The 26,678-nt window shown below is 38.1% G+C and overlaps 1 protein-coding gene across 2 annotated transcripts in view; it reads right to left on the reverse strand.

The window, feature by feature from the left end:
* DNAH7 (dynein axonemal heavy chain 7) overlaps positions 1–26,678 on the reverse strand; it is a 260,013-nt gene that overhangs the window by 96,224 nt on the left and 137,111 nt on the right. For both annotated transcript variants that reach the window (XM_027054285.2, XM_015077964.3), the window contains 7 exons: positions 21,879–22,751; positions 19,633–19,862; positions 14,829–15,159; positions 12,291–12,637; positions 10,472–10,652; positions 7,150–7,335; positions 2,346–2,509 (listed from right to left, as the gene is read on the reverse strand). In XM_027054285.2, coding sequence (XP_026910086.2) covers positions 2,346–2,509; positions 7,150–7,335; positions 10,472–10,652; positions 12,291–12,637; positions 14,829–15,159; positions 19,633–19,862; positions 21,879–22,751 — 2,312 coding nt within the window. The remainder of the gene's footprint in view (positions 1–2,345; positions 2,510–7,149; positions 7,336–10,471; positions 10,653–12,290; positions 12,638–14,828; positions 15,160–19,632; positions 19,863–21,878; positions 22,752–26,678) is intronic.

The raw sequence follows: 26,678 nt of genomic DNA on the forward strand, positions 1-26,678 counted from the left end.
GTTAATTATAATCCAATGTATCTAAATCTTATAGATTCTTCCCCTTTCCCTAAATCATCAACTCTTCAGTCAGTTGAGATAGCATGTGAAAAGCACTTAGCCCAGGATTAGGTCTTTAGTAAGTGCTCAGTATTAGGTATTATCATTACCAAGCAAGTATCTCTGGGGAAGAGAAGAACACAGTAGGCAAGTAAATAAGATACTTATCTGACACTTCAAAATGATCACCTTAAACCTATTTACTGAAACCTCTCAGTAGGAGATCACCAAAATACATTGACAAAATAAGCCAAGGATAAAAAGGTTAACACTTCTGTCTTAGTAAAGTTGCTACCATAACTTTTTGCTAATATTTCAACATTTCTATAAACAAATAGCAAAAATGTAGGGGTTCTGGCTCATTAACGTCATGTTTTACCTCTTTCTCTCCTGAAATGTGAGTTTGTTATCTTGAAAAATAATCACCAATAGTTCTATTATTATTGAAATATGACTGGACCCAAAAGAAAGAGTACATTTATTTGCTATAAAATAAGAAGCAATTTAGCCTCCAATGAATATAATGGTTATAGATATCCTGCGAGGTGGAACAAAGGTATATAAATTGCAAATCGAAACAATAAAGACCTAACTACCATTATGAGGGACATGACCAATTATATTCACAAATGCTGGGAAAAAGCAAAGTATTTTTTCTGGGAGGGGAAAAAAATAGCAACAACAGTAGCAAAGACAGCAAAAATGTGACTATTTTTAAGGCTGATGCTAATTGGTCCAGCTGGACAAAGTAAAAGTAGACTTCTAAACTTTCAGAAATCTCCCATATAGGTCAATGCCTAATTGTATGCTCACATTAAACATCAGTGCAAACACTCTACATGCCACCAACCTGGTTAAGGAATTAAAAAAAAATTAGTTGTTATCCTGTACTTGTAAAAAAGGCACTTAAAAAATCTGTTTCAGTGGCAAAGTAATGTACATATTTATCATTTATCTAGATCCTATAATTTCTCTTCGGGATTAATTTAGATTATCAGAGCAGAGCACCCAGTACTTAATTTTAGTTCCCCGAAGAAAAGCCTTGTAGTCTTTTCTCCAAATCAACAAAATAATTACATTTAAGTTTAGTTCCTGAAAAAGTTTGTCTAAGTACAATTTACCTAGTTAAAAAATGAGAGCTATATGACACACTTTTCTTTTTTGCCTTAATGACCAGAAAGCTTTGAAATTAATTCAGGGCCCAATTGTAAGGATTAGCTTGTCTCGAGTATAACTTCCCTAAGTGGTCTTATCAATTTTTACTTTATATTCAAATTGCACATACCTCAAATTCCAGTAGAACAATTCGGTGAATAAATGCTAAAAAAGTCCATATATATGTCAGGATCATTTGTCGAGCAGTAAAGAAATGTATTCACCAGAGTTTTAAATTGTGGAATAATTAAATAAATACTACACCCAAAAAATTTAAGAATAACTCATCTTCATACGTAGCAGTTATTTGAAGTGAATTTTAAAAAATTCACATGCCTCTGCCATTTTTACTTTAAATTAAGTACTATTACATCACTTACTTTTTCAGTAGTAAACTAACAACCGATCAAAAGTCTTGTAACACAGAACCGAACATTTCTCCTGATGGTTTACCTGTGCTATTCTTAATATGCCAAAACCTCCAAGAAGACTGGCCCAGTGATAGAAGGTGCATGGTAAAGTGAACTAGGAGGTAACATGAATCATAATTGTCCTTACACTGGGTCAGGCTGAAGTTTTTGGTTTTGGGGAGATAAGACTTGGGTGAGCCTGCAGTGTTCTTCCAGCCCAATGTCCATGGGATTTATCTACTAACTGGGAGATTCCAGGAACAATGGCCACTATCTTGAAAGTCCCGGTCAGCCCAGGACTCAGAAATGTATCCATATCAGTTAAGCTGGTCCCACACCCAGGAGGGACTAAGAATTCGGTACACTTGAGTCCATCACTGCCACCAACCCACCATTGTACCTTTCATTAACCTGCAATAACAAAACCCTGTAATTTTATGGGAAGTAACAGTTTGGACTTCACTTATTCATGGTAGGGCTTTGCTCTATCTGCTAAAAATTGATTAAAAATTAAGCAAAAGTCATTAGGGTTTTTGATTGTTTACTATAGCCTCCAATATGCCATCATTTTAATATTACTAGAAGGAAGTGATTATTCATATTTAATTTAGCTAATTAATAATTTAAGTACATTTTTTCCAATACAATAAAAGTTTACCAGCTATAATTGTTTAAAAGATGCACAGATAAATAAATCTACTGATTAATAGAGATCATTTGTGAGAAAAATATTTTCCTTACATTATGATGATCCCGTTATCAATGGAAAATGAGTCAGAAGGTAACCCAGCAATATTCCAGGCTCGAATTGTCACTGCTTCTCCCAGGATACCCATAAGAGAATAATCATCAGAGCAGGGAATATCATTGTTTTTGCACAAATTTGTCCACTCCTTCGTTTGGTTCTTTAAGACATACACAAGAGATACAAAAATGAGGCTGGAGGTTACCAAATGAATACTTTAACTCCTTGATTATGTTTTATTCCCTGAGTCAACAAACCATTGTTGAAACTGCACCTCAAAAATAATTTATCAGATTTTTCAAATAAAATTATTATTTAGAAGGTCCACTATATATTCAAATGAAAGTTAACTATATCCAATGTTAATTTTAGGTAGATCACTTAATAGTGAAGTTGACGTCAGAATGCTGTATCCGAAAAAAACAATTGCCAATTATTATTCTAAAGCTTCACTCGACAAAGTAGTTGGAGACCATCATCTTTCTATATATTTTCTTTAAATTACAAATAACCAGCAAGCCTTAGTATTATGGCATAAATCTAATTTGAACTGGTAGGGGACTAAAAAATGAAAACCTTTTTTTCTGGCTCTCACATGCCTGGGGAAAGGGACCATGGCAGGACTATCAGGCACCAACAATATGTACCAGGATACACACTGGAGTCTGGGATATCCCACCTAGGGCATAGTTTGCTAGGCTACTCAGGAACCAAAAGGGTACTTTAAGTCCGGGTTCACACTCAGAAAGTTAGAAGTCAAGGTCCAACCTGAGGTTACATGTAAGAGTTCAGAAACAGTGCAAGGCACGACCAGAGAAAAAAATAGGTTAGGAAGAGACGTGGGGAAGAGGCACAGACACACGAGGTGTTGGTACGAGCCCACAGGCAGATGAGATGCTGTGTGTGGAGGGGTGCTGGTAGAGGGGGCATGATGGGCACCCCATCGCCCTTGGCCTCCTGTTGAGCAGGCTCCACCAACATTCCTTTAGGTTTGCACATGAAAGGTCATGACAGGTTAAGGGGAGTTGATGACTTTTATGACCTTGATCAATCAGTTAGTTTGTAGAATGCCCCAAAGTTGGGTCTCTGTGATGTTCTCTCATGATTCAGTTCAGGTTACACATCTTTGGCAACAATATCATAGAAAATGTAGTCATATTCTTCTCATTGCACTCAATCAGTGGTACAAGATTTCAGACTGTTCATTTATTGATGATAGTGATTTTTATCACTTGTTTAAGGTGTTGCCTGCCAGGCTTCTGCCTCATAATTGTATGATCTTAGGTATAATTAAATCTTCTTTGGGTGGTGGGACACAAGACACTCAGAGAGATGAAAGGCAGAACTCTTTGTTACTTACACTGCCAAATGGGAGAAAGCTACCACACCAGAAGTTGCCCCCAGATACAGGGTAACAGCAAGGTGAAACTGTAGGAGGCAGTTATATATGCAAGCAGTGTGTGATAGGGTTAGCTGTATTGCCTGGGCTTCCTAGGGATTGGATAGTTTGAGTAATTCCTCAGGTACAGTGATGAAGGATCTTCAGGTGTTACATATATGAGGTCTGCTGGAAGCTGGGTGCCTATTATAAGCTGCAGTATTAGAGCCCGATACAGGAAATGGTTGCGGTGAGGGCTGAGCAAACTACCCACACAAAGGAATTCAGAGTTTTTTATTATGAATCAAAACTGAGTTAAGGCAGTACTTGTCTAATATTGGATTACAGCCTCTGCATTGCTTTTTTCCCCTTTCCCTTTGTAATTAATAACATTTCGTGGGGAGATACTCACAGCTGAAAATTTCTAGGTTTTGTCAGGCACTCATTCTTTTAAATTTATTAATTTATGTCAGTATAGATCAACCTTTTTCTATTATCTTGGTCTCTTTTCTACTCACCTATAACATGATATTAGTTTCAAGTGTACAAGACGATTCACTCTTTGTATATATTGTGAACTCATCACAGTAAGTTGTCGACATCCATCACCATAGTTACAAAAATGTTTTTCTTGGGATGAGAACTTTGAAGATCTACTCTTGCAGCAACTTTCAAATATATAATACATCATTATTAACTGTAGTCACCATGCTGTCCATTAAATCCCAGGACTTATTTATTTTCTAATTATCAGCCTGTACCTTTTCAACCTCTTCATTCATTTTGCCCACATCTTTTATTCAATGAGTTATGTTACTATCAGTATTTATTGCTGATGTGGCCAGTGGAAGTAACGTTAAACTACATTTTATGTTCCTTTAACACATCCCTATCATTCTTTGGGCACTTCCTTACTTTGCTTTAAAAGGATACTATCCTATAATCAAGCCCAAAGATGATCTTCCTATTTTAAGTTCAGCTGATTAGCAACCTTAATAACAAAGTCCCTTTGCCACGTAATGCCACATATTTGTAGGTGTGACACTGCAGGGCAAACAATGGGGGGGGAGTGTCATCTCTTAGGAGCACTTAAACACTATCATCTGGCTTTCTTTTTGGGTTGGCTGTTGTTACCAGGAACGAGTGGTGTGGCTGTGTAGGTAGGAGGGGTATCAAGCATTTCCGGTTTGAATTTGGCCTTCTTATACACGGTTCCTACTGGCCTGTTTTGATCTCTTTGTTGTCAGGCTGTGGGGCGGCCTGTAGACTTTGGGGGAAGATCTGAAGGCTTCATCAAATATAGCTTGATGCTGGTCTTGGCAGACTAGTCAGTGATATGGGAAAGCAGCAGCGAAAGCGAAAGCAATAGTTACTGTTCATCGTTGACAGGTATGGTACATTACCATAATTCTGGGTTAGAAATTGAAGTGGCCCAGTTACATATCTAAAGGGGCATAGCGGCAGAGAAGAGCTGAAATGAACACGAGGTGCTCTGAACAAGCATCTCTACATAGAAGCCAAGAGCCTTGCCTAATACTCCAGAGGTACACTAGATAGTAGAAATTTAAAAAGTGGCCATTAGGAGTGTCATCTTGGAGAAAACAGCCACCACCACCACCACAACAGTTTTGACTTTAACCGTGGGCCGGAAAAGTGAAAAAGTTCGAATTAATTCAACTCTAAGGCTTATAGCACGACAGGATTCTGTTTTACAGATTGGTATGGGCACAGCAGCTGAAGTACTGCGGGCCCCATTATCCTAGAAGAATTGGAGTTGTCTATGTTTTATTTATAGAGAGAACCAGAAATTTTACAAAGGGGTTGATGAATAATTAACAACCACTCAGATGAAGCTTGGAGGGAGGGGATCCAGCTATTTATGGAGGGCTCTTGGTATCCAGAGGTTTTGATGTGAGAAAAGAACCAAAATTGTTGTGAAGGCTTTTTTGTCTCAGCTGGGTTTCCCAGAAGCAAACTCTGAAATGAAGATTTATGTGAAGTGATTTATTAAAGAAAGGATGTGAGGGGAAGCAGTAAAAGGACTGGGGAGCAGCTAGCAGAAGGTGAGGGATCAGCCAGCACTGTGCTGCAGGTGGCTTCAGCTGGTCCCACAGGGAGTGTGAGTTACTACTTAGAGTCGTTCCAACCAGCAGGAAGGGACACAGACTCTCATGCTCCCACTCCTGTCAGTCTTTCATCCAGGCCTGCCCTCGAGGGAAATAAATCTCAGCAATTCTGGCTCTCCACGCCCTGGGCAAAGTGAATTCTAAGAACCCAAGGGAAGTTTGCCAAAAAAGAGCCACAGGCGCTGGTTGTTGGACACGGAAGCTCAGGAAGCCAGGAGGGCATCTGGGCAGACAACGAGTTGCCACAATCACCTTGTGCTTACTACTGAATGGGAAACTTCTGATGGGGTGTGATCTGCCAGCTGCCCTGACCCACGAGAGGATCAGAGCAGGACAGAATGAATTCATAGGAAGGAACTGAGACATCAGCGACTCATTAAAAAAAGTTAAAGTCTAGGTTGCTATAGAGAAGGGGGAAGAGAGGAGGCAGAATCCATCGAAGCGGTGGAAATTTGAAGCAGAAAACACAGTATTTGCCTCCTTTCTTTCTTCCTTCCTTCCTTCCTTCCTTCCTTCCTTCCTTCCTTCCTTCCTTCCTTCCTTCCTTCCTGTTTATATACTTTGAGAGAGAGAGCATGTACGTGTGCGTAAGCAGGGGAGGAGCAGACAGAGAGGAGAGAGAGACAATCCCAAGCAGGCTCCACATTGTCAGCACAGAGCCCAAAGTGGGGCTTGATCTCACGAACCCGTAAGATCATGACCTCAACACAAGTCAACAGTCAGATGCTTAAAGACGTTTAACTGACAGAGCCACCCAGGCGTCCGTTGGTATTTGTTTTCCAAGGAAAGGATCTATTTGGTTCTAAGCCAGCTTGCCTTTTCCTCCCCTAAACTTTCAGTCTCTGAAGTGATTTTTGAAATGATCCATTACTGAAACTCATAGGGAGAAGTTGATTAAACACACACACGTGCGCGCGCGCGCACACACACACACACACACACACACACACACACACACACACACAAAGATGTAAAAAATCCTGGTATCTTTATAGTTGTTTAGGAACTAAAATTTTATCATCAGGGTCTACCATTTCATGTTACCTTTTGGAGTCAATCTTTTTGTTTCTAAAACAATTTGATTTCAGAAGAATATTTGATATAGCATCTTCTGGCTATCAAGTCAATTTATAGAATAACTAAGATACACAACTACAAATCACTTGGAAACACTTCACTCCCCATACTTACCAAAAAAACAAAAAGCAAGCAAACAAAATCCTCTAAGATGAGATTAGTGCTGGCTATAATGGGAGGGTCAGGAAGAGACCTTAGAAATCAACTAGTATTCTTTACCTGTCGATAGTTAGATGTAAAGGCGCCAAGGTAAGCGACAACTCCTGAGGAAATGAGGATATCACCTGTCAGGTTGATGTACAACTGGCCCAGCTCCAGAGCTGTAAGGCTCCATCGCGTTTTCTCACCCCCAAGGCCTCCAATCAACTGCTCGGCTCGGTCTAGCTTTTTGCTGCACAAGTCAACCTTAAAAGAAAAAAAAAAGTCAGCTTTTCTCAACATCCACAAGTAAAATAAATTGAAAATTCTGCAAGATTTTGCCCTCGGAGATAAATTATTTTTTTATTTACAAACTTTCATCTGGAATTTTTTTAACTCTTTAAAAAAATGTGAGCTATGTCACTTTCCAGCTACGTCAAGACTGAAAACTCCATGACATGTTTTAAAATGTTCATAATAAAGTATGTACAATAAGCATGTATAATAAAGTGTATACAGTTTATGAAATTCATAATGGATATTCATCATGTAGTGCAAGAATATCTCTATTTTCTCATTTTTAAAATGTTTATTCATTTTTTGAGAGAGAGAGAGAGCGTGAGTGGGGGAGGGCAGAGAGAGAGAGAGGGAGACATAGATTCTGAAGCAGGCTCCAGGTTCTGAGCGGTCAGCACAGAGCCTCATGCAGATCTCAAACTCACAGACCATGAGATCATGACCTGAGCCGAAGTTGGACGCTTAACCTCCTGAGCCATCCAGGCACCCCAAGAAGAGCTCTATTTAAGGAAATGACCTACAGCAGGAGATACTGCAATTTAGTTAAGTAATAAAGAACTTTCTCGTGAGTATGTTCTTCCTCAGTTTTAAATACTCTAAATGTATTTTGTTTCAAATATTCCATCAAAATCTTCTCCTCATCTAACTTATGGCTGACTTAATGATAATTTTGTTTAATTTTTTTAAGTTTATTCATTTTGAGAGAGAGTGAGCACGCACGTGCCTGCACAAGTGGGGGAGGGGCAGAGAAAAGGAGAGACAGAATCCTGAGCAGGCTCTGCTCCATCACTGCAGAACCCTAAGTGGGGCTCAAACTCACAATCTGTGAAATCATGACCTGAGCCGAGATGGAGAGTTCAATGTTCAACCAACTGCACCACTCAGGCACACCAACTTAATCATGATTTTAAAGGTTAAATGTTTAAAAGTAGTAATAATTTATGCTTACTTGCGAAGCATAATTTTCAAGTTGTTAAATTGTGTCAACCTTGTCACACACTTGCAATTAACCTTCAATTAGGACATCAATCAATAGCTGAGAGCCTACTTTGTGCAGAAGACTGTCAACCAAATTTGATTATATGTAATTGAACAATGTGATTAAAAGAAAAAGGATAATTATGACGGTGGAAAACTTGGAGAAAAGCCATTTCAACCCATGCAATGGCAATATTCCAGTAGAATGCCAAAATTATTTTAGTTTAATTTTAAATGACTTAGCATCATTATTCTTGGATAAAAACAAAACTAAGTAAAAGTTAGCTTAAGGTTCAAAATAAAATGAATGACATGAAGAGAAGCAGTAAACAGCTGATAAAAGCAGAGACTTGTAGATTATTGTGGAGTAAGAATTTCACTTATACTTTTTCCTAATGCATTAAAAAATTTTGTTTTAAATGTTTATTTATTTTTGACAGAGAGATAGAGAGAGAGGGAGGGAGGGAGAAGGGACAGAGAGAGAGGGGGACAGTGGATCTGAAGTGGGCTCTGTGCTGACATCAGTGAGTCTGATGTGGGGTTCGAACTCTTGAACCATGAGATCGTGACCTGAGCTGAAGTGGGACACTGAGCCACCCAGACATCCCTCTTAATGCTATTAATATTGATATTAAAGGGGCACCTGGGTGGCTCATTTGGTTGGGCATCCGACTTTGGCTCAGGTCATGATCTCGCGGTTCGTGGGTTCGAGCCCCGCATCTGGCTCTGTGCTGACAGCTCGGAGCCTGGAGCCTGGAGCCTGCTTGAGTTCTGGGTCTCCCTCTCTCTCTGCCCCTCCCCTGCTTGTGCTCTGTCTCTCTGTCTCTCGAAAATGAATAAATGTAAAAAAAAAAAAAAAAGCTAAAAATATATTGATATTAAATAAATGCTATTAGACCAAAAGATATAAACTACTAAATTAGTTTATCTAAAGATAAGTTAAAAAAGCAAATGGTATGAAAAAAAAAAGCAAATGGTATGTAATTGGTAAAAATTTTGGTACTTCCTAAATTTAAATCCTTTCTCTTTTAATTTTTCTTCTCTTAATATCTTCTGTCTTCCTAGTTTCCTTCTTCATTCTTTTTCCAATAATGTTTATAATCAACTGAATCATGTCTCAGATTACAATAGTTACCATCAGAAATTACTAAGTGAAAATATTTTAACTAAAATTTTTCCTCCAAAAGCAGATTTTTGGTCCATATATAAGTGTATGTTCATTTTACATGACCAATGTTTCTAACATTTTATCATGAAAGATAAAAGTTTCAAACATATAGCAGAATTGACAATGTTTATAGTAAACTATATACCCACGTATTTTATTATTCAAACTAAATCTGACCACTTGGAAATCATGCCCTGTAATAAGTAATATTTCTAAAGATTAGCACAATGTCATATATTTGTACAAATATGGAATTTGTGGTTATAGCCTATAGGAAGAAACAGTCTGCTACTGTGGTAAAGACAGAGCTATTAGAGTCAGACTGTCTTCGTTCAGATTTTAGCCTTAATGCCTGGAAGCTGGGTTGACCACAGGCAAATTGTTTAACTTTCTGTGCTTTAGTTTCTTCAAAATGATACAAAAAGACTACCTCCTTTAGAAGGCTGTTTTGAGAATAAATGAGATAGTACATACTGCTCCCAAAACAGTGACTTGCACTTAGTAAGCACTCAATAAACAGTGACTGCTATAAAATACTTTGACTTCTTTTTCCTGGAACGTAATCAGATTTGAGCAGTTGTTTGTTACAAACATTATCGCCAAGGCAGAGCAATCTTTTTAGTCTTAGAATCATTTTCAGTGGACATAGTATGGTTCTTGGTGTTGAGTTCTAATCTCAGCTGTGCCATTAACTCTTACACAGCCTAAGTCACTTAATTTTTTGGTTCTCCGTTTCCTGATCTATAACATGGAGAATTATTTTAAAATTTCAAAACCGTTATTAGCTTACGGGTCATGCAGAAACAGGCAATGGTGGATTTGGCCTGTGGGCCATAATTTGCCAATGGCAACTTCCCCAACCCGGAAGAAAACAGGATTGTTGCTGTTATTTGCTACAAGAAACATCATGCTTATTAAAGTAATGAAGATTTTCCCATACTTGTCTATATTATCACATACCTGGTTTTCCAAATCTGCCTTCTTTTGTTTGTTTAGTTCCAGCGTATCCTGAAGCTTGGCCAGCTTGTCCTGAACTTCCTGTAGTGCTGCCTGCTTCTTTCTAAGACCATCCATCGCAATTTTAAGCTCCCCTTCAGCTGCAGCCAGTTTTATCTTTTTGGGAGCTACTATTTTTGCCACTCTGCAAAAAGGAAAATTAGAAAGTCAGATATACATTTTATACTGTAGTGCACTTCCTATCACTGAATTTGCTTTTCTATCCTTACCAAACCTCAGAACATATCTTTATGCAAAACTGACCCTGATTCCTATAGTCTAGATTTCATCTAAGAATCAAACCTGACCCCAGCACTTAAGAAATGATGATTAAAACGGATACCAAATATGCATAATATTTTCAAATAAGTAATTTTTTTACTGACGGTAAAATATTATTGACAGTATGAATATTGGTGATTTTACAAAAGGAGAACTGTGTATTCGTGCAAAATATTACAGTGTTTGCAGAAAACATTCTGATTCGTTAGGGCTTAATTTGCAGGAGAGGGTGAGGTGTTTTATCTATGTCATTTTGCTTTTTAAACATTTTCAGAATATACCTTTAACTAAAACCAGCCATCTTATAAGTATGTAGGTTGGTAACAGCAGGGAAAATATAAGAAAAAGAATGGATCTAAATTATTGTCTATTGGGAAAATGGAGTCAGTGGTGTTAGCTTTCTAAATAAATGTCAAAATATTAAATTAAACTTCATCATTAACATATCATGATCCAAAATATACGCAGTGTGTAATATATATGCACAATTATTCAAACGGTGTAGGAGTTTGAAAGACTTCCTGTAACTGTTGCTCTTTGAAGAATAAACCAGTAATTTCTGTTTGTAAAAGATATATATATATATATACATATATATATATATATATATTCTCACACAATCATCAAAAAAAGCTCCTTGTCTCACAAAGAATATATATTATACTAGTGGTTTTCAAAATGTGGTCCAAGGCATGCTTCATCCCCTTCAGGGAGTCCATGAGATCCTCTAGTGTCCAACTAAAACGTCTGTGTTTAGGTTGTATTTTCTTCATATACTTCAATTGAAACAATATATTGCAACAGATTGAAGAAACAGATTGGCGTGTCCAGCTGTCTTCTATTGGACACATATCAAAGAGATTTACAAAACTATAAAACACCACTACTGTTTTCATAATTTTTTGTGTGAAAAATGTGGATTAAAAAAATAAGTTACTTATGTAACATGTAGTTTTTATGAATTAATAGTTGTTTAAATTTCTCCATTTCAACTTCTAATATGGTAGATAAGCAAAAGGGTTTGGTGTCTTCAAGAATTTTTAAGAGTATAAAGGGTTCCTGAGTCCAAAAAAGTTTCAGCACACTCTATTATACCATATCATTGGTACAGTCTTGCCTCCAGTAGATATGTACACATACAGCACGTATTAGATGTGATTTTCCAAGGAGCCTCTCACCTGTATAGCTTTTAAGTTTTATATTCTCTAAATGACCAAATGGGAAAATAAAACATAGCAGGGTTTTGTGGGGTTTTTTAAATGTTTTTTTCTTAATGTTTTTATTTATTTTTGAGACAGAGACAGAGCATGAGCAGGGAAGGGGCAGAGAGAGAGGGAGACACAGAATCGGAAGCAGGCTCCAGGCTCTGAGCCATCAGCACAGAGCCCGATGCGGGGCTCGAACTCACAGACTGTGAGATCATGACCTGAGCTGAGGTCGGACGCTCAACCGACTGAGCCACCCAGGAGGCCCTGTGGGGTTTTTTTCAGTCAGTACTTACTTATCATATGAATCCATTGCTATGACCCATTTGCACAGACCTTCAGCTGCCGTGGAAGCATTTCTAATCTTTTCTGGAACAAAATCTGGGTTTGGAATATAATGTTTTCTTATGATATTCATATAAGCTGCTGGAATGTTGTCCTTGTCATATTCATGAAGTGACTGTAGAAATCGGATGTCACCTAGAAGTCTCTTAGCTGGACCCCAGAAATCCTCTATTTTTTTTCCTGAACCTGTTGGGTCAGGGATTTTGTCAGCTTTGATGCCTTTCAAGATGCATATAGCTTCCATAACAAGCTTGACACCAGCAGGAGGACTCTTCATGGATTTTACCACTGTAATGTCCTTGAAATAACAACATGCTAAGTATGAGGAAAGAACTGTTTGTTTATGCATGACTTATAATCGGCTCCTATTTTCAAACTAAACCATAAGATACAGAAACTCATTCTGTTCATTGTGTAGAAATAGTGGCAGTGAGAGAATTGTGCCAAAAAGCATTAAGAAGTTTGTCCCAAAGTTAAACATGAAAAAGAAAAGTGGAAAGATACCTTAATGTGAGATTACTTATGACATAAAGTCTACTTCGAAAATGCTTAAGAGAGATCTGACTGTTGCAAAATAAGAGTTTTATAGCTTCTTAAAAACTATAAAAGCAATAGACGTAAACGTTAGAAAATACAGAGAAATTATACAAACAAAAGTCTCCTATAATCCCATATTAGCTAGTTAACTACTGGAAATATTTTTATTTACATTTCTTCCCTATGTTCTTCTGTGTATATATAGGCTACAAATTAGTGTATATGCTACATTTTGACCAATGGAATTATAGTATACATAACATAATGCTGTTTTAAAACTTTTTATATTTCAATAACAATATATAGTGGACATCGTTTCACGCTATGAAACACTTCATTTTAACGGCTGCATGACCTTCTGATGTATAGATATGAACCATAAGTCTCATGCCCTATGTTTCTTCCTCTATTTTTTACTATTATAATTTCCATGCTGAATTAAGAACTTTATGTCTTTTGTTTTTAAAGCTTTGGACACATATTGACAAACTACTCTCCATAAAGTATATAAGGATGCCTGTTTTACTACATATACCCTTAGCAACAATGCCAGGCATTCTGACAGGCAAAAGAAATATTTTAATCTGTATTTCTTAAAATATAAATGAAGTAGGATAGATCTTCATATGTTTATTGACTATTTGCATTTCCTCTTTTGTGAATTACTTCTTTATATCGTTTACTCTCTTATCTTACGGCTATTTTTTTCTTATTGATTTTTAAGAGCTTTTCACATAGAGGCATATTAATCTTTTGTTTGCCATGTAGTTTAAATATTTCCCCCCCGTGTTTCTACACTTCTGTGATGTTTATAACAAAAAAAAAATGTGTTGTTTTTAGGACTAAAATTTATAACTTAAAGAATTTTATTAGTTATGAAAAAACAGAAAAGTATCCAGAGCATATATATTACAAATAATTTTGCTTAGTTTTTTTTTTCTGATTTCTCTCATATCAAAGAAATCCAAGGACCTAATCCACTCCAAGATATAAACATGACCTGCATTTTCTACTATTTTACAGTAATATAGCTATTTATATTTACATTTCAATCATTCTGAAATATATTTTGAAGTTGTGAAGAAGGAATCTAATGGTCTCTCCTACCACCACCCAAAAGTTTAGTCACGATTCTCAACACTATTTTTAAAAATCACCTTCATCTTTCTTAACTGAAACCCTTTCACGTCTAAATTTTTAATACATTTCATCAAGTTTAAGACATGCTATTATGAAGTATAACATTGTAAGGCATATTATTAAGTATCACAAAAATAAAAAACCCAAAACACTAACAAACATTAACATATCATGTTATCACATATTGTAAGGTAGATATCAATTACAAAAGCGTCTACGAAAAAGGTGCACCTCAGAATCAAAATACATGCTTAAAGTCTTGTGCTTGTGTCCACTGTTGTGCTGCGAAGTTATTGTGCAAAGTTCTTAAAAGAACAGAGCTTTCAAGGTAGGTTATAAAACTTGGCAGCTTTCTTCTCTTCCAAAATTCTTTTTAATTAACAAAGTTTTTTTAATGTTTATATTAGAGAGAGAGAGAGGGAGAGACAGAGAGGAAGAGAGAGACAACATGAGTGGGGGAAGGACACAGAGAGAGGGAGACACAGAATCCAAAGCAGGCTCAGGCTCTGAGCTGTCAGCACAGAGCCCCACGCAGGGCTCCAACCCACAAACTGCAAGATCGTGATCTGAGCTGAAGTCGGAGGCTTAACCAACTAAGCGACCCGGGCGCCCCTACTTTTCCCAAATTCATGGGCGCACGCATTGCTTTTTTGCCAGGTAAATTAGGGAATTCTTTCGCCAATTTGAAAATGATTTCGATTGCATTAAATGTGGAGACTAATTGGGACAGACAGACCAGATGGTAGGCCACAACGGTAAACACTCTCAGGCTGTGATGATGCGTGTCTTCGAGAGTGTCACCGTGTTCTCACCTGTGCCGTGAGAGTATCAAGGGCAGACAGCGCCGACTCTAATATCGGCAAGGCCCCCGCCAGGTCAGCGTCACACTCGTCTTTGATGGCTTTGGCGGCCATAGCTTGTTCGTTTGCTATGGTCTCATCAGCTTTCACTATTTTTTCAGTTTTGGCGACTTCCGCTGACTCCCTCTCGATGACTGCCATCATTTCATCCACCTCTTTGCTGGCAACTTTTAATTGTGGATGTAGAGCTTCTAACTCAGATTGCATGGTGGCTACTTGGGATGCAGCGGAATCCAGTTTGTCCAAACCCACTTCATACCTCTTCTTCATTGTCATTACTTCACTGGGAGCAAACAGATAAAACAAGGTTAGGCATCAAGTTCTGTATCCTTTAAGGAAAAAAAAAAATTCTTGAGCTTTGCAGAAGTTTCCCAGACATAACTAAGGGAGCAGTATGAAAGATTTTCACATCACCATTTGTCAAAAAATATGAACTTTAGAAGACTGCATTGTGCAAGATTAAGAGCCAAAAATAAGCCGTGCTTGTTTTTCTATTTCAACTACCTAGCCCAATATCCAGGCATGTAACAGAAATTCGAAAGTTATTCTGTGATTTATTAGATACTAGGCATAAGGCAAGGAGTGCTCTTTATCAAAATGAATGGCATGCCCTCTAAGTTTAGTCACTTTGGGAAGTTTATTACTACAACACCAATGTTCCTTAAAACCTTTTTACAAGCATATCTTTCAAATAGACTTCAGGGACCGAAATATAGGACTTTGAATGCTTGCAAAGGTGGCTGATGATTTTAAGAAGTGTTCAATATCTTGAAATAATTCTTTATGAAGACAAAAGTGACAAATAGGATAGATAATACAACTCAACACTTTTTTGGTACAAAATGACTGCAAGGTAATAATACTTGATTAGGAATATAGTAGTATTTTAATGTGCTTTAAATTTTTTATCTGCATTCATATATGTCTCTGGATAATTATCCATTAAATGTAGAGAAACTCTTCTTTATAATTTGTTTCTTTATATCTATCTATCTATCTATCTATCTATCATCTATCTATTTAGAGAAAGCATGAGTGTGCACAAGTAGGGGAGGGGCAGAGAGAAAGGGAGGGAGGGAGGGAGAGAGAGAGAGAGAGAGAGGGGGGGGGGGAGAGAGAGAGAGAGAGAGGATTCCAAGCAGGCGCTGCACTGTCAGCACGGAGCCCAGTGCAAGGCTCGAACTCACCAACTGTGAGATCAGGACCTGAGCCAAAATTCATAGTCAGATGCTTAACCAACTGAGCCACTCAGGTGCTCCTAATTTGTTTCATTTTAAGTATTTGATATACCACAATGTTTCAAAGTAAAAGGTGACACATTTTTGAAATCATCTTCAAAAAGGAGGTTGGAGTCGATAACAAACCAACCTGATAACTGTCTAAAGGCAGATAAGCTGAGGGCTTATCTGATCCAAGCTGGAATAGGTTAACCAGGGGAACATTAAAAAGATGGCCACAGAGGGGTTAAAAAAAAAATTTAGAAGTGAGGGTATGCCAAATGGCTAATAGACACATGAAACGATGCTGAACATCACTCACCATCAGGGAAACACAAATTAAAACCACAATGAGATACTAGCTCACACCTATCAGAATGGCTAAATTTAACAACTCAAGAAACAACAGATGTTGGCAAGGATACAGCGAAAGGGGAACCCTTTTGCACTGTTGCTGGGAATGCAATCTGGTGCAGCCACTCTGGAAAACAGTATGGAGGTTACTCAAAAAGTTAAAAATACAACTACCGTACCACCCAGCAATTACACTCCTGAATATTTACCCAAAGGATACAAAAATATGGGGCACATGCACCCAAATGTTTGCCCAAAGGATACAAAGGGGTATATGCACCCAAATGTTTACAGCAACATTATCAACAATGGCCAAATTATGGAAAGATCCCAAACGTCCGTCAACTGATGAATAGATAAAGAAAATGTGGTATGCATCTACAATGGAATATTACACAGCCATAAAAAGAATGAAATCTTGCCATTTGCAATGATATGAATGGAACTAGAGTGTATTATGCTAAATTAAATATGTCAGTCAGAGAAAGACAAATGCCATATGATTTCACTCATGTGGAATTTAAGACACGAAACAGAGGAACAGAGCAGAAGGGAAGGAAAAATAAAATAACATGAAAACAGAGAGGGAGGCAAATCATAAGACACTCTTAACTATAGAACTGAGCGTTGCTGCAGGAGAGGTGGGCAGAGAATAGGCTAAATGGGTGATGGGCATTAAGGAGGACACTTGTTGGGATAAGCACTGGGTGTTATATGAGTCACTAAATTCTACTCCTGAAACCAATACTACACCACATGTCAAAGAACCTGAATTTAAATAAAAGCTTGGAAGAAAAAAAAAGAAACGGTGAGGGTATACCATGTTTTGTCATACACTGTTGATTCCCTCTGAATCAGCAAAATACTTGACATAATGGGAACTGAGGGGAGTGGATACATGATACCGTATTATCTGTGAGTCTGGTTTTAGTTGAACAAAACAGGAAAGGTCTCACTCCTGCCGGCATGAAGAGTTTTCATATTGTGGCTCATCCCATGTGATGATTTGCTAGCTAAACTCTTGGTGTCCTGGCAGTTGACCTGCTTGCTTCTAGGTTACCATAGTGCCTGGCTCTAAAGACATCTGAAGGCATTAGCCATTAAGGGAAGAGTAACCACAGGATGGGGATACTGGTTGGGGTAAAGGAGAATTTTTTTTTTCTAAGAGAGGAAGATTTGAAAGGCAAAGAAGAATATTGAAAAAATTCCTAGAAAATTACTGCTTTCAATCCTCCTATAACTTTCTCTCTCATTTTCATAATATTTCTTTCAGTTAGGATGGCCTTAAACCTTGTGAGTGTACAATCAAATAGAGATATAAGTGACCAAAATTTATTTTTTAATTTATTTTTTACATTTATTTATTTTTGAGAAACAGAGTGAGACAAAGTGTGAGTGGGGGAGGGGCAGAGAGAGAGGGAGACACAGAATCTGAAGCAAGCTCCAGGCTCTCAGCCGTCAGCACAGAGCCTGACGCGGGGCTCGAACCCACGAACTGTGAGATCATGACCTGAGCCGAAGTTGGACGCTCAACCGACTGAGCCACCCAGGCGCCCCTAAGTGACCAAAATTTAATCAGACTCTCTAAAAGGTGTCAATCCTCCTGGATGGGAAAATATGGAAGAAAAAAAAAAGGCAAGATTCCTTTAAGTTAAAGATCATAAGATCTATATGAAAAGATAATTTTGACAGCCAAAGCAATTATAAAATTCAGCCAATTCATGTAGCAGCCCTGGGTAGGGGTTGCAGATTTCACTAGGTAGATACAGAAAGTACTAATAGTAGGATTCAAACACAGGGGTATGGATCATGGTGCACAGGAAAGCCCGGACACCCGAGCTGGAGAAGGTATTACAATAGTCACTGTCAATATGGATGAGGAGGGTCCTACCAGGATCTAGGTAGCATCCTGGACAGTACGAGAAAAAGTGCTTCAAATGCTTCACATAGTCGGTTGGCACAGGAAGATTTAAAATTAACAGTTAATATGCAAACATTAATCTTTGTATTAAAATTTTTGTGGCATGAAATCTGTGCACATTGGTGTTTTAAGTATATATTTTTAATATTTAGAAGAATTTGGTCTGTTAGACTAACAGATTAACCTTATAGTCCAGTATAAATTGTGCAATTGAGCAAGAGATAGACTCTGTTTTTTGTTGTGTTTTTTTTTAATTTACATCCAAGTTAGTTAGCATATAGTACAACAATGATTTTGGGAGTAAGGGTACCCCTTACCCATTTAGCCCATCCCCCCTTCCACAATCCCTCCAGTAACCCTCTGCTTGTTCTCTATATTTAAAATATACTTCTGTTTTAAGGTAAAAATATCTCAAAGTTTATAGATAATATTCAAACAATTAAAAGAACGTAAGGCTCACCCTATGTATTAGTTTAACTAACTAGATTTTATAAATTATTTAAGGACCTAGGAAAGTTTGATTGGTTAAATCAGACCTCAGAGGGAAATAAACACTATTAAAGATTATAAATGCAATGTAAAAAAAATTTATTTAAATAACTTTTTGAATATGACCAAACATTAGCTAAAAGCTCCCTTAGAAGGCAGATCACTAAAACTTCTAAACTTCTAGCTTTCTAGCTTAAAATAATGTTTTTACATTTTATAATATATTGAGTGTTTTATGGAACCAAAGAAGCTTCTGAATAATACTTTTGCACTATAAGTCACCCTCAACGACATTAAGAACTCACACTGATACATTCTGTAGTATGTTAAGCTGATTGATATTTCTATCAATGTTTTCAAACGAAAGTTTAAAGAAGGAAAGTTGGCTACGTAGACAGAGTAGCTGTTTCTGGGTTTCAGCTACTCTGCAGTTTTATCTAATTACTTATCAAAAAAAAAATTCTCTCTATTGGTGTTTACTCAATATCATTGTCAAAGGATCCTGGAGTCCTAGCCCAGCTCTGAGAGGCCCACCTTTATTCTTTCAACAACTATGATTATGCACTTAGGATGTTCAAGACAATGCATCAGACCTTCTCCCAATCCTACAAATGTTTGTGGAATACATCATTCAAAGATTTAACAAAACTCACAGTTCATATATATGTATATGCATATGCAAAATAAATCTCTTTAACATCATAACCATGTCATTTTTGTACAAATATTTTTAAACCACTATTGCTTACTTAGAAATATGAAATTTCATTTTTACCTTCTTTTCTTTTCCAACAACAGTTTGAAAGTAGAGATTAATTCAAGATAAGAAGTAGGAGTCACATAATTGTATCTTTGAAGTTCAACAAAGAAGGATGTTGATAAATCTATAGTAGAAGTGTGGAAACTTTTACACATGTTGATACAGCCTTCTCGTATTTCCTCTGACATTTCAATTTCTTCCAAGAAGCGTGAGGCAACTGCCTGGAGAGCATCTTCAGGCCATGACTAAATATAAGATAAATGCTTTAGCACTTGATCAAAATGACTAGTGGAAGTCTGTTACTACTGCAGTCCTTAGTAATTTATGGGTGTTTGAAATGGAAGGGGACACATGAAGAATGGGGCAGGAGGGACACTTCCATGAGGAACTTCTTCTTCCCCCCACACAAGGACTTCAATGCTTAGGACAGGGAGCCAGTAGCTAGTGCAAGTAATATTAACTCTTCATGGCTTGCTCAAAGGTTAAAAAAATTGTTCATGAGTATTGTAGGAGCAAGGAAGAGGAAAGAACTAAACTTATGGAATGTCCATTTCTGTGTGCATCCTACTGGCATTATCTCATTTAATTCTCCCAATTAATTCTCCCTAGTAAATGTTATTATCCTTTCCCCTAAACTCCAGGATCATATGAACAACTATCTCCTTGATTCCTCCTGTATCTCCAACAAGTCCAAAACATGTCCCAAACTATCTAACCCAAAATGGTTGCTGTCTTCCCCAACTTAGTGAACATCACCACCATCCACCCCATGCTCCAGCCAAAATGCAGGAATCATCCTTGGTAACTCTCCTGTTCCTCAACCTTCCATCCATCCCATAAACAAGTTCTGTGGGCACTGACCCTACTACAGTAGCTTCCAAATCCTTTCTCTTCTTCCTACGTCTACAACAACCACCCCAATTCAACTCTGTTTTCATCTGCTTGAAATATTCCAACAGTGTTCTAACTGGTCTCCCTGCTTGTGTGCTCTCTACACCTGGCAAGGTGATTTTTTCAAAATGTAAATCATCTCCTCTCATCTCTCCAATTTATAATCCTTCAAAGACTTCCCAGTATATTTCAAATCCAAAACCAACTTATAAATCTCTGCCTGTCACACAGTTCTTCCCACCTTTCTGACCTCACTTCTGCTTTTCCCTCAGTTCTTCTGCACCTGCTACCCCATGTTACCTCACATACTCATTCCTTCCACAGCCCCTTGCCTTCACTAGATATGCCGAGGTCCTCTCAGTACTGACGCTTTTTGTCTGCCTTGTTTCCTTGTAAAGATCACCTATTCAGAAAGCCTTTTACTCCCCATATGCTAGCCTGAGAACAGAATGATTTTTTGTTAGTTCGTCTGTCTCTAGAAAGTAGGCTCAAGGAGTGCAGAAGCCCCATCTATTTCATTTTTTTTTTTTTTTTGCTTCCAGCATTTAGGATTGTACCTGCTATTGAGCAAGAGTTCCATAAATATGTTTTGCATGAAACAATCGTAGCAGGAAATGGAAGAGCAGAGGGGTTATGTCAATTCCCCAAGGTCAAGAATGCTTAGAGGTTGGCTCTCCCTCATGGGACCTCTGCCACAGCCCACAAACTTCCCACCACACACTCTGGTCTCATCTGCTCTGTGCTTCCTCATTCTGAAGTTTACTACCAAAAGTATCACTCTGGATTTCTTCCTTTTGACTTCCTGCTGGATTTGACTAACAGAAAAAGATTGGAGGGTGGAGGCAGGCACATTTATGTCCTCCCTTCCTTTCCAGCAGGAGCTTAGGGGTTCCTGCTCCTGTCACGTAGTCCTACTTCCACAGCTCCAAGCTCCAGTGACATGTTCTCCTCCCAATGCCCCTTTATACCCAAATTATAATAACAACTTCCTACTATGTTCCACCCCTTCCTCACTGTTCCACCATCTCCTCTCAATTCATTTACACCCACCTACACCTCTGTGAGCAGTGCCTTCATTCATCTTTCTTCAGTGGAGCCTTCCAGTGTGCTGATCCCTGTCAGGACCCTGACTGACACCCAATTTTATCCTAAAACCTTCTATAGTATATTGAGGTTAATGATGGTATTTATTAAGAATAAAATGGGTTTTTTTCTATCATGAAGATTTTTTGAACTAGAAAATTCTTGGAGTTTAGATGATTCTGCTAAACTACATTTTTTTTTTTGGAGGGGGAGTCTATAAAGTAAGTCAAGATGATGATGACGACACAACATTTTTAGAAGTCTATCTAAAGTTCACATGGCAATACCTGAAACCAATCAATGGTACAGCAGTTAACAAGAGCAGGGAACTTCCTAAGGCGAATCCGAAATGCATCTCCAATGGGACTCATGGCGAGGACCACGTGCAGTTGGTTGCGGCAGCGATCGAGAAACATATTGAAAAGAGCTATGGGGCTTCCATCTGTTTGTTTGGTTTTATCCCGTTGGCGATCTAACTGACGCATCTTATCACAGATCTCCTGCTTCTCATCTAATGAAAAGAGATTTGGAACCTCCCCAGCATTCAGCAGATTGTTGACATCTTCTAGAAATGACTCCCTTTTAATCTGAGTGTCTGTAAACAGGAAGACACCGTGCATCTCACCTTCGGCGCATTTCCTCAAGATCACCTTTAGATCTTCGTGCCACTCAGAAGTACCATAGCCCTTGGAGATTTCAACCTGAAAAACTGTATAATCAGCCATGTGGGCAGCTAATCTGGTGACAGACTGCCTTCCACTCCCTCCAACACCAACCAGAAGAGCATGGCTGCGCGGCTGCTTCAGGATCCTGGAAATCCTGCTGATGTGTTCTATGGCAAATCGGAATAAGACGAGGTTCATGGTTTTTTTGCTCATATTGTTGTATTCTTCTAGGTGAACTTCTACTATCATCCGAAGATGGTCCACATCTGCAACTTCTCTATAGTTGGTGTCCTCCCTCCTAGGATCGTGGAAATCACAAAACATTAAGCTCCGCAAGTCGTCTTCTCCTACGACTCCATCATTATCAAAGTCTAAAGCTTGGAAAAGCTCATGAAAATCTTCATCCATGTATTTTACCAAAATTTCTTGAATGTAGTTGATAAGCCAACTTCTATCTGCATTATCCAGAAGGCGATCATAATACACTCTAAGGACCTGTAATGATAATCAAGAAGCAGCATTAGGGATGGATTCTTCTATTTTTGTAGTTTTATTTACATATTAATTTCAAGTAGTATAAAAAGTACTCTCAGGAAATTTATTTTTTTTAAATCTAAATAGGCCCATATTTATTAAAAATTTGTATTTCTTATTACAAACTTTTTTTTTTTTTTTTTTTTTTTTTTTTTTTACAAACCAAAGACCAGGTTCAGACGAACTGTGGCGTCCTGTTATGGTAGCCCTAGCAGACTGATACACGTATCATATAAGCAGTGCATATATTTGTCAGCAAAACTTCTGGCGTTTGGGGGCAATTACTAAACCTGTCTGCATCAGCTTCTTTACGTACAGAATGGAAATAGTAATACCTGCACTGCATTACATTACAACCATTAATCTACTTTCTGTCACTACAAATTTTCTTACTCTGCACATTTCGTATAAATGGGATCATATAATATGTCACCTTTTTGTGTCTGGCTTCTTTCACTTGGCATGATGCTTTCTAGGTTCATTCATGGTGTAGCATGCATCAGTATTTCTTTTCAGGGCTGAATAAAATTCCACTATATATATATATGATCTATCTATCTATCTATCTATCTATCTATGTGTCACATTTTGTTTATTCATCAGCTGATGTATATCTGAGTTGTTTCTGGCTTGGGGCTATTATGAATAATTCCAATAATATTTGGGTGTAGGTTTCTGTGTGGACACGTGTTTTCTATTCTCTTGGGTACATGGCTAGGAGGAGAATTGCTGGTCTCTCTATGTTTAACATTTTAAGGAACTACCAAGCTGTTTTTCAAAGTAGGTGCACCATTTTTCATTTCCATAAGCAGTACATGAGGGCTATGATTCCACCACCATCCTTGCCTGGTTTTTTTTTATTGCAGCCATCTTAGTGGGTGTGAGGTAAACTTCACTGGGGTGGTGAGTTGCATTTCACTGATGACTAAAGATGTTGAACATCTTTTCACGTGCTTATTGGCCATATCATCTTTGGAGACATGTCGATTCAAATGTTTTTCCCCCTTTTAAATTGGGTTATTTGTCTTCTACTGTTGAGTTGTAATAATTCTTTATGTTTTCTGGATATTAGACACTGATCAGATCTATGACTTGAAGCTATTTTTCCCCATTCTACAGGCTATCTTTTCACTATCTAGATAGTGTCCTTTGTAGCATGAAAATGCTTAACTTTGATGACATCCAATTTATTTTTTCTTTGGATCCCTTGTGCAGACTATTTATATTTAACAAGCAAATCAGATGTTATGCATGCTAACATTTGAAAGCCATGGAGAAACCAAAGGGAATGTAAACTAGTAAGCCAGTTTCATACCTTGAAAACTATTTAGTAAAATTATATTAGGTCCTCTAGTTTGGTGAAAGGGTCTGGAAAGGAAAAGGACACTTAGCGTAGTATCTGACATATATTAGACCCTCAGGAAATCTTTTTTGAGTGAATAGAAACAAAGCCCAAATAGAGTGCTGAGTTCAATCACTTCATATTTTTTGAAGTGTTGAGAACAATGTGCCTAGCCCTGTTCTCAGCACTGTGGATAAATCAGTGACAAAAAATAAAAAACTAAAAAGCAACTCTGCCCTCATGGAGCTTGCCCACTATCTGAGAGAGATGGACAATAAACAAAACAAATAAATTATATGGCATGTTAGATGCTGATAAATGCTATGAAAATAAGAAAAATAGAGCAAGTCAAGAAAGACTGGAACCGTTGACGGGGTATGAGCCTGTGATATTCACGAAGGTGGCCAATGTGGACCTCATCGACAGGTAGACATTTGATCAAAGGCAGTATAAAGCTAACCCACAGGATCAATATCTGCGGGAAGAGCATTCCAGGAAGAGAGAATAGCCAGGAGGCCTGTGCTGATGGTGAAGGCTCAATGAATGTGAGAGAAGGAGGCAGCCTGAGGGGAACCAGGAAAGAGGTACACATATAACATCTTATGGGCCACCAGACTTTTATTTTTAATCCCTCTTAATAAAGTGCTATTATAAGGTTTTGAACTGAGGACTTAAACTCATTATGTTATACGAAGTAGCCATTAAAAATCGCAAGTTATTGGGGCACCTGGGTGGCTCAGTCAATTAAGCATCTGACTTCAGCTCAGGCCATGGTCTCATGGTTCGTGGGTTCGAGCCCCACGTCGGGCTCTGTGCGGAATGCTTGCTCAGAGCCTGGAGCCTGCTTCGGATTCTGTGTCTCCTCTCTCTGCCCCTCCCCCATTAGCGCTCTGTCTCACTCTCTCAAAAATAAATAAAGGTAATAAAAAAAGTTTTTTAATAAAAAAATTGCAAGCTATTATATTAAGGATCTCATTAAATGGCCTAAGAGCTCAACAGCCAGCGTCAAAACTCAATAATCTACCATCAAAGGCAGCATAAGATTTGAAAAAGTATAAAGAGTAATGGCACATACTATAAGTATATAATAGCACATATGAACTGCTCCCACGAATCAAAGAAAGCAATGGTATGTATAATCCCAAGTGATGAAACATGTCATGTATCATAAGACTGCCTTTCTTCCTCCCCTTATGCACTCACACAATATTTGCTGTGTCCTTGCCATGTGTCAGGCACTGGGGTAAGTACAGAGTAAGTAAAGATGCTGCTTTCAGCAAGCTTCTTTTCCAGTAGAGACATTAAATAAGCCAAAATATAGGCAATGTCAAGTGATGTTCAGTGTTATGAAGCAAAAGGTTAAAGGAAAAAGAGCTATGGCAGGTAGGGATGGCCTAAGGCAAGCCTCTATGGAAAGAGGATATTTGAGCAGAGACCTTAAGGAAGTAGGCAGGCTTTGTGGATAACGGGGAGAAGAGTGTTCTAGGCAGAAGGAATATCAAGGGTGAAGCTCCTCAAGTGGAGGATGCCAGATCTTCCTAGAGCAAGATTTGGCTGCTGACAAAATTAACTCTTTTGATGAAGTCAGTGACATCCTTCTCTCACATCTCTCTCCCTCTCCACCTTTCAGCTATTTCTATCACCCTGTGGCCTACTAGACTTAGAGCCTGCGTCTGTGTCCCCAAATACAGATCCCACTCAGGCAATTAAGGGACCTGCAGAAGAGTACAGTAAGAATCACAGATCATACTTTTCCAAAAAATTACTTCTAGGGACCTTGCTGTGGCCAAAATATTTGAGTAGAATGGACTTTTTCTCCCCTTTTAAATGTTTATTTATTTTTCAGAGAGAGAGAGCGCAAGTAGGGGAGGGGCAGAGAGAGAGGGAGACACAGAATCTGAAGCAGGGTCCAGGCTCTGAGCTGTCAGCACAGAGCCCGACGCGGGGCTTGATCTCAAACCGTGCCCGAACTCACAAACCACGAGATCATGACCTGAGCTGAAGTCAGATCCTTAACCTACTGAGCCACCCAGAATAGACTTTCATTTGGACATATATTTGAATGTGTGAGGATTTAGGAATTCAGACTGCAGAATAAAAAGCCAACAGAAATGGAATTTGTAAACACCCTTTAGAAATTTCTGTCTCCACAGCACATGGTTTTAACATACCAACACATTCCATTTTCTAATTTCTTAACTACATTATTAAGTTAAAATAGCTGTATTATTTACATATTAAAAATAAAACATTTTTCTTTAACTTTCCTATATTCTTTGTCTATTTTTAAAATATTTTTATCTTTTTTAACAATTATTTATTTTTGAGAGACAGAGAGAAAGAGCATGAGTAGGGGAGGGGTAGAAAGAGAAGAAGATACAGAATGCAAAGTAGGCTCCAGGCTCTAAGCTGTCAGCACAGAGCTTGACACGGGGCTCGAAGCCATGAATCATGAGATCATGGCCTAAGCTGAAATTGGACGCTTAACTGGCTGAGCCACCTAGCGCCCCTATTTTTAAAATATTGAATTATTATTTCTGCTGTCT

The sequence above is a fragment of the Acinonyx jubatus genome, chromosome C1 (assembly GCF_027475565.1).
Source record: "Acinonyx jubatus isolate Ajub_Pintada_27869175 chromosome C1, VMU_Ajub_asm_v1.0, whole genome shotgun sequence".
NCBI lineage: Eukaryota > Metazoa > Chordata > Mammalia > Carnivora > Felidae > Acinonyx > Acinonyx jubatus.